Source organism: Oncorhynchus masou, chromosome 26 (assembly GCF_036934945.1).
Source record: "Oncorhynchus masou masou isolate Uvic2021 chromosome 26, UVic_Omas_1.1, whole genome shotgun sequence".
Lineage (NCBI taxonomy): Eukaryota > Metazoa > Chordata > Actinopteri > Salmoniformes > Salmonidae > Oncorhynchus > Oncorhynchus masou.
Window position 1 is genome coordinate 15,871,806 of NC_088237.1, and position 14,584 is coordinate 15,886,389.

At 48.6% G+C, this 14,584-nt stretch overlaps 1 protein-coding gene across 2 annotated transcripts in view; it reads right to left on the reverse strand.

Moving 5' to 3' along the window:
• LOC135514882 (calcium/calmodulin-dependent protein kinase type 1D-like) overlaps positions 1-14,584 on the reverse strand; it is a 71,952-nt gene that overhangs the window by 13,631 nt on the left and 43,737 nt on the right. For both annotated transcript variants that reach the window (XM_064938559.1, XM_064938560.1), the window contains exons 2-5: positions 14,303-14,434; positions 11,101-11,175; positions 1,018-1,156; positions 391-517 (exon numbers count right to left, since the gene is read on the reverse strand). In XM_064938559.1, the coding sequence (XP_064794631.1) occupies positions 391-517; positions 1,018-1,156; positions 11,101-11,175; positions 14,303-14,434 (473 nt within the window). The remainder of the gene's footprint in view (positions 1-390; positions 518-1,017; positions 1,157-11,100; positions 11,176-14,302; positions 14,435-14,584) is intronic.

Consider the following 14,584-nt stretch of genomic DNA (forward strand, 5'->3'; position numbering starts at 1 on the left):
AAAGGGGAAAGCAGGCGACTGGGGGCAGGGTCTGTCAGCGTGTGATAAGAGCTTCTTACTCCAGAGGCAGGATGTCTGTGTGTGTGAGCGGCACACAGATGCACCCTCTCCAATTGCAGACACACAATTAAAGCAGTGTGATTTTTCCTACACTATACTATATTATAAAGTGTGTCACTGTGAAGCACAGTGATGGGCATCACACTCAGTAAGAGTGAACACAACGTAGCATATGACTTTTGGAAGGGATGGAAGCTTAAAAACCTAAAAGGCTTTCATTTGCTTCCAGTATTAACATTTCAGTAGCCAACGACACAAGGTATATTAACATGTGGCATTAACTTCTAAGTCAGGATATTTAAGTTTAAGGGGTGGAGAGGCATCTCTTACCCACGTATCCCGGCGTGCCGCACGCGGTCGACATGACGTCCCCACTGCCCTCCATCTTGGACAGACCAAAGTCACTGATCATGATCTTAGACTCATCCTGGGGGTTAAAATACAGCAGGTTCTCTGGCTGGGAAGAGAGGACGGAGGGAGAGAGAGAGAGATGGAGCAATAGATTGTGATTAACACACTCCCTCTATCACTCAAACTGAGCTCTCCCATCCTTTGATCTGTTTACTTACATACATACCCTGAACAGACTGTAGATATAAAATCGTAATAATTTGTTAGGTAGGCTATAACCGGCCACACAATACAGTTATGTTGCTGTCTGTTTTATGAAGCCGTATGACCGTACTCCTCTCTCTCAGGCGATTCCGCTCTGTGGTGTATTTCCCAGAAGCCACTGCGTGTTGTGACCCGCTGAGTGGCCTAAATCACAAACGCATGCTGCACCACATCACCGCAATGAATCATGGTCCATAAAACACAAGTGATCCGCACATGTCGAGATGCAGGGGAGAGTAGACAGGGTTTTTGTGTCTGTGTTTCAGTGTGTGTGTGTGTGTGATTGTGTGTGTGTGTGATGGGAGAGAGGGAGGGGAGTGCAAGCTTGTGTGTCACCATCACCTTCAGGTCTCTGTGGACGATGCCCAACTTGTGGAGGTAGTCGACAGCGTCTAGCACTTGTCTAATGAGCGTACTGGCATCTTTCTCTGTGTAGAACCCCTTCTCCACGATACGGTCAAACAACTCACCTCCCGACACTCTGTAGACACAGACAGAGAGGCGGTCAGTAAAGAGGAGAGTAAAACAGATGTGCACACACGCAGACACACATCTGGAGGGAACCTGTTACGAGACAGATCCACTGAGACTTCATTTATGAGCTACACGAATCTGCCTCCATTCAACCGTGTGTGTGTGTGTGTACCCCACAGTGGGGAGTGCTTTGACCCATTCCAACCCTCTGTGCCACTAAACGTATCCCTTCATGCTCTATACTATCACAACCAATCTAAGTGCACCATACAGTCTAAACCTAACTGTATAGGGAGAACTGTAGCAGAGAGACAGGACAGGAGATGGCAGGGATACAAAATCTAAAAGAAACAGAGAAAAAGGTGCCTCATATTTCTCGGACCATAGATTCACACCGTGGAGGATAGTTAAGCTTCAGACTGTGTGTGTGTGTGTGTGTGTGTCAGACGGTGCCCTTGCTGTTTTACAGGTTTGTTTTAAGACTCTTAGCCAGATTATGGGGTTTTTAAAGTGCCAGAACAGCCACAGGCCAGAAGCTGAACATCCCATAACTTTCCTCAGTCCTGTACAGCCAACTGGCACAGGGCAGTATAGATGGCTGCTAAGCACTGATCTAAGGACAGATTTGTAGTATGTCCGGCCGTCCCATATGGTTATGGAAAGGGTAAATTGATCCTGGGTCTGCCACTAGTAGAACAGCTCAGTGCACTGGTCATTAGCTTAGTGGCACTCTGCTGTATGTGAGCAGGGTGTCATCACTTTGTTTCACTGCAGAGAACCCATGTAACACTGTAGGTCTGTCGGGGTAAAGCATCTTTCTGTCACATTCCACCACAAGGGGGAGTAGCCAGCCACTCATCTCTAATAGTGCCATAGTCCGTAAAGACTAGTTCTGAGGGAGGAGGGGAGGAGATAGGGATACATTTTTTAAAATTTTAAGTCAAATGACTCTATATTAGGTTTAACATGCGTTAGAACAAAGAGATACATTCAAATGCCTAGTATGTACGGTAAGAACATTAAAGAGGTAGAATCTGTCTCTTATGAAGGTCTCTCTTGGTATTGACAAGCACAATATGGAATCAACAGAGGAAGGACATTTTGCATTTCCATAGGTGCACAGCTCCCTCTCCTGGTTCCTGTATTGACCCCATCCACTGTTTCTGTTGTCTCGCTCTCTCATGTTTGACATGTCCCCTGAAGGCATCTGGCTGCAGTCCTTCTATAAACACTATATTGATAAACAGACAGCTGACCTTCAATAGAACGCCAAGGGCCACCAGGAATCAGCGGTGACAACAAGTACTGTTTTGATCCGCTGACGTTAGTGCTTTCATATTGACCCAATAGTCCCTCCTTCTCTCTCTGTGTATGGCGTTTGGGAGGCAGATGCACTGTGCCTTCTTCCTCAGTACTGACTTGACAGATTGTGCAGCAGGAGCCTGAGGGGCTGCTCCTCTCCTCTGATCCCCATGGGGGAGCTGTAACCATGATCATTACTGGTATTCATATTAACCCACACAACTAGATCTCTTATTGTCTTCTAGTTACTCTCTGAACCTAAATACTGATCTTGGATCAGCTTAAATCAATCTCAATTCTAACCTTAACCGCCATAAGATACAAACATAACTATCAATATAAAATAATAACCTATATACTACACAAGAACAACAAGGTTCACTGCACCTCTCCCGTTGCTGCACTGAGGGAGATGGAGAATGAGCATAGGGTCAAATATATTTCTCTCTAAAACTGCAGAGATTTGCATTGGATGAATATTGAATACACAAACAAAATAGCACATGCATACACACATTGGAGGAGTGCGTGTGAATCTGGGGGGCATCGTCACAGTGACAGATCAAATAAGAGCAGGAAGAAAGTTACATTCTAAGGAAGTCTCTGAAAAAAGGAGATAAGAAATTAATTGCTAATCCGCTCCGCTCTCTCTTGCCCTTTCTCTCCTTCCCTCTCGCTCTCTCTATCCCCCCGCTCCACCTCTCCCTTTCTCTTTCTATCCCCACGCTCCACCTCTCCCTTTATCTTTCTATCCCCACGCTCCATCTCTCCCTTCTCTCTCTATCCCCACGCTCCATCTCTCCCTTTCTCTTCTCTCTCTATCCCCACGCTCCATCTCTCCCTTTCTCTTCTCTCTCTATCCCCACGCTCCATCTCTCCCTTTCTCTTCTCTCTCTATCCCCACGCTCCATCTCCCCTCTCTCTCTCTCTATCCCCACGCTCCATCTCTCCCTTTCTCTTCTCTCTCTCCCCACGCTCCCCTCTCCTTCTCTCTCTCTCTCCCCACGCTCCATCTCTCCCTTCTCTCTCTATCCCCACGCTCCATCTCTCCCTTTCTCTTCTCTCTCTATCCCCACGCTCCCTCTCCCTTCTCTCTCTCTCTCCCCACGCTCCATCTCTCCCTTCTCTCTCTATCCCCACGCTCCATCTCTCCCTCCATCTCTCCAACTCCCTTCTCTCTCTATCCCCACGCTCCATCTCTCCCTTTCTCTTCTCTCTCTATCCCCACGCTCCATCTCTCCCTTCTCTCTCTATCCCCACGCTCCATCTCTCCCTTTCTCTTCTCTCTCTCCCCATGCTCCATCTCTCCCTTCTCTCTCTATCCCCATGCTCCATCTCCCCACGCTCCTCCTCTTTCCTTCTCTCTCTATCCCCACGCTCCATCTCTCCCCTTCTCTCTCTCTCTCTCCATCTCTCCCTTTCTCTCTCTATCCCCACGCTCCACTCTCCCTTCTCTCTCTATCCCCACGCTCCATCTCTCCCTCTTCTCTCTATCCCCACGCTCCATCTCTCCCTTTTTCTCTCTCTCTCTATCCCCACGCTCCATCTCTCCCCTCTTCTCTCTCTCCTCCATCTCCTCTCTTTCTCTCTCTCTCTCCCCACGCTCCATCTCTCCCCTTTCTCTCTCTCTATCCCCACGCTCCATCTCTCCCTTCTCTCTCTATCCCCACGCTCCATCTCTCCATTTCTCTCTCTATCCCCACGCTCCATCTCTCCCTTCTCTCTCTATCCCCACGCTCCATCTCTCCCTTTCTCTCTATCCCCACGCTCCATCTCTCCCTTTCTCTCTCTATCCCCACGCTCCATCTCTCCCCTTTCTCTTCTCTCTCTATCCCCACGCTCCATCTCTCCCCCTTCTCTCTCTCTCCCCACGCTCCATCTCTCCCTTTCTCTATCCCCACGCTCCATCTCTCCTTTTCTCTCTCTATCCCCACGCTCCATCTCTCCCTTTCTCTTCTCTCTATCCCAACGCTCCATCTCTCCCTTTCTCTTCTCTCTCTATCCCCACGCTCCATCTCTCCCTTTCTCTCTCTCTCTATCCCCACGCTCCATCTCTCCCTTTCTCTCTCTCTCCCCACGCCCCATCTCTCCATTTCTCTCTCTATCCCCACGCTCCATCTCTCCCTTTCTCTTCTCTCTCTATCCCCATGCTCCATCCCCACGCTCCATCTCTCCCTTCTCTCTCTATCCCCACGCTCCATCTCTCCCTTCTCTCTCTATCCCCACGCTCCATCTCTCCCTTCTCTCTCTATCCCCACGCTCCATCTCTCCCTTTCTCTTCTCTCTCTCTCCCCACGCTCCATCTCTCCATTTCTCTTTCTATCCCCATGCTCCATCCCCACGCTCCATCTCTCCCTTCTCTCTCTATCCCCACGCTCCATCTCTCCCTTCTCTCTCTATCCCCACGCTCCATCTCTCCCCCTTTCTCTTCTCTCTCTATCCCCACGCTCCATCTCTCCCTTTCTCTTCTCTCTCTCTCCCCACGCTCCATCTCTCCCTTTCTCTTCTCTCTCTCTCCCCACGCTCCATCTCTCCATTTCTCTCTCTATCCCCACGCTCCATCTCTCCCTTTCTCTATCCCCACGCTCCATCTCTCCCTCTTCTCTCTCTCTCCCCACGCCCCATCTCTCCATTTCTCTCTATCCCCACGCTCCATCTCTCCCTTTCTCTTCTCTCTCTATCCCCACGCTCCATCTCTCCCTTTCTCTCTCTCTCCCCACGCTCCATCTCTCCCTTTCTCTTCTCTCTCTATCCCCACGCTCCATCTCTCCCTTCTCTCTCTATCTCTCCTCTCCCTTTCACCTTCTCTCTCTATCCCCACGCTCCATCTCTCCCTTCTCTCTCTATCCCCACGCTCCATCTCTCCCTTCTCTCTCTATCCCCACGCTCCATCTCTCCCTTTCTCTTCTCTCTCTATCCCCACGCTCCATCTCTCCCTTTCTCTTCTCTCTCTATCCCCACGCTCCATCTCTCCCTTTCTCTCCCCACGCCCCATCTCTCCATTTCTCTCTCTATCCCCACGCTCCATCTCTCCCTTTCTCTTCTCTCTCTATCCCCATGCTCCATCCCCACCTCCATCTCTCTTCTCTCTCTATCCCCACGCTCCATCTCTCCCTTTTCTCTCTCTATCCCCACGCTCCATCTCTCCCTTTCTCTCTCTCTCTCCCCACGCTCCATCTCTCCATTTCTCTTCTATCCCCATGCTCCATCCCCACGCTCCATCTCTCCCCTTCTCTCTCTATCCCCACGCTCCATCTCTCCCTTTCTCTTCTCTCTCTATCCCCATGCTCCATCTCTCCCTTTCTCTTTCTCTCTATCCCCACGCTCCATCTCTCCCTTTCTCTTCTCTCTCTCTCCCCCACGCTCCATCTCTCCATTTCTCTCTATCCCCATGCTCCATCCCCACGCTCCATCTCTCCCTTCTCTCTATCCCCACAGTCCATCTTGTTTTTTCTATCCCCACGCTCCATCTCTCCAGGGAATGACAAGCAAATCCCCACGCTCCATCTCTCCCGTTGGCTGGACATAACGGTCTGGTATCCCCAGGAGATGGGCCATCCATCCTGCAGGGTTCGTCATTTCGTAGGGAGACCATCTATCCCCACAGGTGCCATCTCTCCCTTTCAATACACTCTCCCCACGTAGGCCATCACACCCTATTGTCTTTCCATTTGATCTCCCCCGTCCACCTCTTTCTTGCCATCTCTGTCCCCACGTTCTCCATCCCTTTCTCTTCCTTCTCCCCACGCTCCATTTTTGTTGTCTATCCCCACGCCGTCCAATTATAATAATTGATGCACTCTATCCAACTAAGCTCAAAAAAAGAGACCATTACAATAAAATAACAAAAATGTCATACCTTGATGACATTGAGACAGATCCATCTCAGAGACCATTTCCCTTCTCTTCATCTCTCTATCCCCAATCCACACATTTTTAGCTGAATCCCCACGGTCCATTTCCAGTATTTGTTTCCCCCCAAACTAAAATCTCTCCCTTGTTGTTGACCCAGCTGTAGTGGTCCCCACGTCCAGGTGGTGGTGTGAAGGTTTCTGACCCTGCTGTATCCCCACGTAAGGTGGTGGTGTGAAGGTGTTGCTGACCCTGTTGTATCCCCACGTCCAGGTGGTGGTCCCTGTTCTGACTTCTGCTGTAGTGGTTCCCCATGCTCCATCTGTGAAGGTTTCTGACCCTGCTCTATCCCCACGTCCAGGTGGTGGTGTGAAGGTGTTATCACCCTGCTCCATGGTTCCCTTCAGTAAGGTGGTGGTATCCCCACGGTCCATTCTGACCCTTGTAGTGGTTCCTACAGTAAGGTGGTGGTGTGCCAACAGTGACTTGTAGTTTTTCCAGCCGAGACGTGGTGGTGTGAAGGTGGAATGACCAAAAGGCTGTAGTGACAACACACACACGTTGGCTGGACATAAGGTGTGGTGAAGTGACCCTGCTGGAGTGGGCCACCATCCTGTAGGGTGGTGGTGTGAACCATTTGCGTAGGGAGACCATGGCAACAGACAGGTGGCCAAAGGTGTTGCTGACCCTTTCAGTGGTTCCTACAGTAAGGTGGTGGTGTGAAGGTGTTACACACCCTATTGTCTTTCCATTTGAATCTCACTGACCCTTCTGTAGTGGTTCCTGCCATGGTCTGTGAAGGTGTTCTCCATCCCTGCTCTTGGTTCCCCCCCTAAGGTTTTTGTTGTAGAGGATGGTCAGAGGGCCGTAACATAATTATAATAATTGATGCACTGCAAATGAACCACAACTAAGCTCAAAAAAAGAGACCATTACAATAAAATAACAAAAATGTCATACCTTGATGACATTGAGACACAATCACATCTCTTTAATTCGTGGTAATACACATTTTTAGCTGAATTCCTGGTGAGTTAACAGTATTTGTTTGACCAAAAACTAAAATCCAGCGGGTGTTGTTGACCCAGCTGTAGTGGTTCCTACAGTAAGGTGGTGGTGTGAAGGTGTTGCTGACCCTGCTGTAGTGGTTCCTACAGTAAGGTGGTGGTGTGAAGGTGTTGCTGACCCTGTTGTAGTGGTTCCTACAGTAAGGTGGTGGTGTGAAGGTGTTGCTGACCCTGCTGTAGTGGTTCCTACAGTAAGGTGGTGGTGTGAAGGTGTTGTTGACCCTGTTTTAGTGATTCCTACAGTAAGGTGGTGGTGTGAAGGTGTTGTTGACCCTGTTGTAGTGGTTCCTACAGTAAGGTGGTGGTGTGAAGGTGTTGCTGACCCTGTTGTAGTGGTTCCTACAGTAAGGTGGTGGTGTGAAGGTGTTGCTGACCCTGCTGTAGTGGTTCCTACAGTAAGGTGGTGGTGTGAAGGTGTTGCTGACCCTGCTGTAGTGGTTCCTACAGTAAGGTGGTGGTGTGAAGGTGTTGTTGACCCTGCTGTAGTGGTTCCTACAGTAAGGTGGTGGTGTGAAGGTGTTGTTGACCCTGCTGTAGTGGTTCCTACAGTAAGGTGGTGGTGTGAAGGTGTTGTTGACCCTGCTGTAGTGGTTCCTACAGTAAGGTGGTGGTGTGAAGGTGTTGCTGACCCTGCTGTAGTGGTTCCTACAGTAAGGTGGTGGTGTGAAGGTGTTGCTGACCCTGTTTTAGTGGTTCCTACAGTAAGGTGGTGGTGTGAAGGTGTTGCTGACCCTGTTGTAGTGGTTCCTACAGTAAGGTGGTGGTGTGAAGGTGTTGCTGACCCTGTTGTAGTGGTTCCTACAGTAAGGTGGTGGTGTGAAGGTGTTGTTGACCCTGCTGTAGTGGTTCCTACAGTAAGGTGGTGGTGTGAAGGTGTTGCTGACCCTGCTGTAGTGGTTCCTACAGTAAGGTAGTGGTGTGAAGGTGTTGTTGACCCTGCTGTAGTGGTTCCTACAGTAAGGTGGTGGTGTGAAGGTGTTGTTGACCCTGCTGTAGTGGTTCCTACAGTAAGGTGGTGGTGTGAAGGTGTTGCTGACCCTGCTGTAGTGGTTCCTACAGTAAGGTGGTGGTGTGAAGGTGTTGCTGACCCTGCTGTAGTGGTTCCTACAGTAAGGTGGTGGTGTGAAGGTGTTGCTGACCCTGCTGTAGTGGTTCCTACAGTAAGGTAGTGGTGTGAAGGTGTTGTTGACCCTGCTGTAGTGGTTCCTACAGTAAGGTGGTGGTGTGAAGGTGTTGTTGACCCTGCTGTAGTGGTTCCTACAGTAAGGTAGTGGTGTGAAGGTGTTGCTGACCCTGCTGTAGTGGTTCCTACAGTAAGGTGGTGGTGTGAAGGTGTTGCTGACCCAGCTGTAGTGGTTCCTACAGTAAGGTAGTGGTGTGAAGGTGTTGCTGACCCAGCTGTAGTGGTTCCTACAGTAAGGTGGTGGTGTGAAGGTGTTGCTGACCCTGCTGTAGTGGTTCCTACAGTAAGGTGGTGGTGTCAAGGTGTTGCCGACCCAGCTGTAGTGGTTCCTACAGTAAGGTGGTGGTGTGAAGGTGTTGTTGACCCTGCTGTAGTGGTTCCTACAGTAAGGTGGTGGTGTGAAGGTGTTGCTGACCCTGTAGTAGTGGTTCCTACAGTAAGGTAGTGGTGTGAAGGTGTTGCTGACCCTGCTGTAGTGGTTCCTACAGTAAGGTAGTGGTGTGAAGGTGTTGCTGACCCTGCTGTAGTGGTTCCTACAGTAAGGTAGTGGTGTGAAGGAGTTTTAACAGTAACACTCACAAGCCTGTGGCTGAACCCGCTGCTTCCATAGAACAGATCTGACTGTACAACTGTTTGGTTTGTTTAACTCACATGGTTTCAGTGTTGTTGGGGAGAAGAGAGAAAAAACATAGCCGTGTTTGTAAACACTACGCACCTTTACAACCCTTTTCATTCATCATTAATTAGCCACCGACTGAGTCGAAAAGGTTCAAGCTTTGCTCTACTTTAGATTCGTTTTTCGCTCTCTGTCTTCTGCCTGCTTGCTTTCTATTTGTCTCCCCCTTCAAATCCACTCCTCTTGTTCTTGGCTTCACTTTCTCAGTTTTGGCTTTCACTCATATACCAAATTCCTCCTAAAGCAATCTCCTTGATACATTGACCCACTGAGTATATTCTGAATCCAATCTCATTCTCTCTCTCTCTCTCTTTCTCCCCCCTCTCTCTCTCCTTCCCGCTCTCATCACACTTCCATCTGCCTCTCCCTCTCTCCCTCATTTATTTGAACAGGATTGGATGTATCAGCCATGTGGTGATGACATGGTTGTAGATCGCTGGAGACAGCAGCTCTTCATCCAACCAGAGATGGAAGCATCACACCAGACTCAACTAACTAATCACAGCTAGATCGGACAACATGACAACCTCCGAGCACAGATGCCGTTACACCAAACCCGACGTATTAAACTCAGAGCCAAGTTAAATCAGATATGTCAAACTCCGAGAGAGTACAGGTATATCAGACCTGACGTGTCAAAATCACATCAAATCTAAATCAAACTCCGAGCACAGGTATTGTATATCAGACCTGACGTGTCAAACTCAGAAAAGTTTAATCAGACCACACCTGTCAACCTCTGAGGATGATTCATATCCAGGCAGGATCACAGGGGGCTGGTAAAGACGGCAGACCTGGTCCAACGTTTCTACACAGATGATAGGTACCGGCTCAGAGCTCAGATTAGTACTGCTGAGGTGTTATTCCTGGTTCTACCAAGTTAAGCCCTGTCATAAGGGGAGTGAGGTGACCTTTCACCTCTGTATCCGTGGTAACAGAGCCTGATATGAGAAGGTGCCTTGCTGCAGAAGAGACAGGGGAGAATCATTTCACACCTGCTGCAGGTGAAGGGAGAGGTAATGGGTAAAGGTGAGAGGAGAGGTGGGGAGGAGAGGTGAGGTGTGAGGGGGGAGGAGAACAGGGGTGAGATGGAAGAAAGGAGAAGAGAGATGAGGGGAGGATGAGAGGCAGAAGACTGAAGTGAAAGATGGTTCTGATGGGTGTGTGTTTTTCTCCTCTCTTCTCAAATCAACAGCCTGTTAGCACTGAAACTAATAACATTAAGTGTGCCGTGACTCAGCAATAAACAAAATGATCAAAGTTAAGAACTGCTCTACTTTCCTGCACACACACACACACACACACACACACACACACATAACTCACAACACATTTAAATCCATAACTCACACGCCCTCCTCGACAGACTGATATAACTCCAGCTGATTAATTTGGCCAGGACTGCATAGTGGCACGTTGGCCTTGCTGTAATGTTAGAGTAACATTATGTAAACGTTAGCTGAGCGCTACGAGCCAGGTCCCATTCCCTCTCCTGTCGTCCGTTTTAATGGAAGTCTAATTGGAGTAATGAGGGCTTGTAAAGTGTGTGAGTGTGTAAGCTAAAACAGTCACCCCCTGCCTCATTCCTCAGTGCTGAGTCAGTCTGAGGGTACGGCAGGTCAGGTCAGTGAGCGAGACAGACAGTCAAAGAGAGACACAGAAGGAGAGAGAAGAGACAAAGAGGGTGATAAGAAGAGACAGTAAGACGTAGAAGGGGGGAAAGAGAATGACAGGAATTAAGATCAAGAAATAGGACTAGATGAATGGAGGAGAGAGAGAGAGAGAGAGAGAGAGAGAGAGAGAGACAGAGACAGAGACAGAGAGAGAGAGAGAGAGAGAGACAGAGAGAGAAAAGAGAAAAGAGAACTTACAGCTGCATGATCAGGTAGAGGTGGTTGGAACTCTCATAGATGTCTTCCAATGCTACTATGTTCTCATGCTTGATTCTGGAGGGACAGAAAATGCAGAAAATGTTAGTATATTAGTCATGTACAACCATAACCCTTTAAACAGATCCCAGACCATCTATATCCCCCTTTACCTCCGCTCTAGAGTCATCTCAAACACTTACTAAACATAAGCTCTCTCTCCCTCCATCTCTCCCTCCCTCCAACACCATACTCAGGCCTTGCCATGGTAACTGCTCCATGGTGAAAGTGTATAATGTGTACACATGGGACATGCTTGTGCTGCTGTGGTGGTGGTGGTGGTCAGTGTGCCTGTCTGTGTGTGTGTGTGTGTGTGTGTGTGTGTGTATGTATGCATGTGTGCCTCATGACCCATTTGCCGATTATGTTATTGCAAAGGGGAATAATACTGTACACACCTGTCGCGCACACACACACACACACACACACACACACACAGGAAGCGTGAGCAGGTGGGGAGTTCAGTACGTACATTAGGAGTGTGTGAGATCTCTGAGCTCGTAGCGAGCGGTGGAGAGTAGAGATATGAGTCATAGACAGTCTGAGGAAAGATGGCTGAGATGAGATCACCAGGGAGGAGAATGTGTTTAAACTCTCTGGGATCTTGGAAGGGTAAAGCAGATATGAACCTAAGAGTAGAGATAGAGGATACCTGATCCCCTCTCATTACATGACAAATCCTTCCACAGTTAATGCCTTATTATTTGACAACTGATTCTTTGTGTCTTAGAGAAGGCTGTGTGTGTGTGTGTGTGTGTGTGTGTGTGTGTGTGTGTGTGTGTGTGTGCGCGCGTGTGTGTGTGAATCCCTGTTGTGCGGCAGAATCCAAATAAACTAGTAGGCGACATAGTGGGCAGAGACTGTGGCACGACACTATACCCCAACTTCACATAAAGGGAGAGAGCCTGATTATATCTTTGTGAATGTGTGTGTACAAGTTCTCTATTTTTGACGCATGTGTACACATATATATTACATATATCTATTTTTAGTGTATACATATATATTACAAAAGTATGTGGACACTTTCTCATCAAACATTTCCTTCCACAATTATGGGCATTAATATGGAGTTGGTCCCCCTTTCACTGCTATAACAGCCTCCACTCTTCTGGGAAGACTTTCCACTAGATGTTGGTACATTTCTGCGGGGACTTGCTACCATCCAGCCACAAGAGCATTAGTGAGGTCGGGCGATTAGGCTTGACTCGCAATCGGTGTTCCAATGAATCCCAAAGGTGTTCGATGTGGTTGAGGTCAGGGCTCTGTGCAGGCCAGTCAAGTTCTTCCACACCGATCTCGACAAACCATTTCTGTATGGACCTCGCTTTGTGCACGGGGTCATTAAATATATCCCATTTAGCAGACGCTTTTGTCCAAAGCGACTTACAAGTCGGCTGGGGCCACTACTTTTTTACATATGGGTGGTCCCAGCGTCATTGTCATGCTGAAACAGGGAAGGTCCTTCTTCAAACTGTTGCCACAAAGTTGGGAGCACAGAATCGTCTAGAATGTCATTGTATGCTGTAGCGTTAAGATTAACTTCACTGGAACTAAGAGGCCTAGCCGAACCATGACAAAACAGCTCAGGCCATTATTCCTCCTCCACCAAATTTTACAGTTGGCACTATGCATTGGGGCAGGTAGCGTTCTCCTGGCATCCACCAATCCCAGATTACTCCGTCGGACTGACAGATGGTGAAGCGTGATTCAACACTCCAGAGAACGCGTTTCCACTGCTCCAGATCCCAATGGCGGAGAGCTTTACACCACTCCAGCCGAAGCTTGGCATTGCGCATGGTGATGTTATGTTTGTGTGAGGCTGCTCTGCCATTGAAACCCATTTCATGAAGCTTCGAACAAACCGTTCTTGTGCTGATGTTGCCGCCAGAGGCAGTTTGGAACTCGGTAGTGAGTATTGCAACCGAGGACAGACGATTTCCACACGCTACGTGATTCAGCACTCGCCGGCCCCATTCTATGAGCTTGTGTGGCCTACCACTTGGCTGCTGAGACGTTTCTGCTCCTAGAAGTTTCCACTTCACAATAACAGCATTTACAGTTGAGCGAGGCAGCTCTAGCAGAGCGGAAATTTGACGAACTGACATGTTGGAAATGTGGCATCCTATGACGGTGCCACATTGAAGTTGACCGAGTTCTTCAGTAAGGCCATTCTACTGCCAATGTTTGTCTATGGAGATTGCATGGCGGTGTGCTTGATCTTACGCACTTGTCAGCAACGCGTGTGGCTGAAACAGACAAATCCACTCATTTGAAGGGATGTCCACATACTTTTGTATAAATAGTGCACATGTGAATGACAATGTTTGGGTACGAAGCATCGACCCTGAGGAGGTGTGTCTTGTGACCTCTGCAGGCCATATTAGCCTGTCAATCAGCTGGTTGCCAGGAGATGCTGAGAGTGGCAAAAACCCGAAGATCAAACATGGAAGGCGTCAGAGGCTAGGAAACACCCCCCTTCCACTAACTGGATCACTGTGACAACACTTATACTGCATGAATATTGTCAGGGTCAGTGGTGTCTCTCCTGTCCCTAGGGAACAAGCATGGTATACTGCAATAATAACACCAACACATACTGTAGCCGCCTACTTCTGGACAGTGAGTGACTGAGTGACTGAGTGAGTGAGACCTTGTGGAACTACTGAGCATTGGGCCAGATCCAAGGTGATATCTGAACACACGTCCAAGTCCAAGCAGTAGAGAGGGATTACTGTTTATCCAGTGACGTGGAGATGCATATCTTTGGTTTTATCCCCTGGTGTGTGTGTGTGTTCATTCAGGTCTCTACTCAGCTACCTGACAATATGTATGAATAATATGTGTAAAATACATAATGTGTTCCTCACTGGAAGAAAAGATTAGAAGGTACAGTCAGTACAGCATCAGTACTTAGGACACAAGGTCGCTAAGCAAAGAAATAGAAGACAGAGAGGGTGTTTTCTATAGTCGCTACCTAACTTAATCTCCTGTTCTGTCAGTGTGAGACTGTGGACGGTGACCTAAAGATAACAGTGAATGGGGAGTAGTGGGAGGGATGCAAGCGTGATGCGCGGTGGTGAAGTTTCCGTTCGGTCGCCAGGGTAACAGGTGTTAGGGAGGAGAAGGTAGGTGGGAGACTCACTTGCGGAGCACGTTGATCTCGTTCTCGATGCTGCTCTCTTTCCCCTTCAGGGCCTTCTTGGGGATACACTTCACAGCAAACATCTTCCCTGTAGACCTCTCCTGGGCCAACACCACCTCAGAGAACGCCCCGCTAAGAGAGAGAGAGAAAGAAAATATTTGATTAATCAATTAGCAATTGTGTAAGACAGTTCAACACAAGTAGAGATACTAAACACAGACATGAAACAGCAAAACAAGTTGACACTGTTTCCATGAGAGAGCGAGAGAGGTGGTAGAGGGG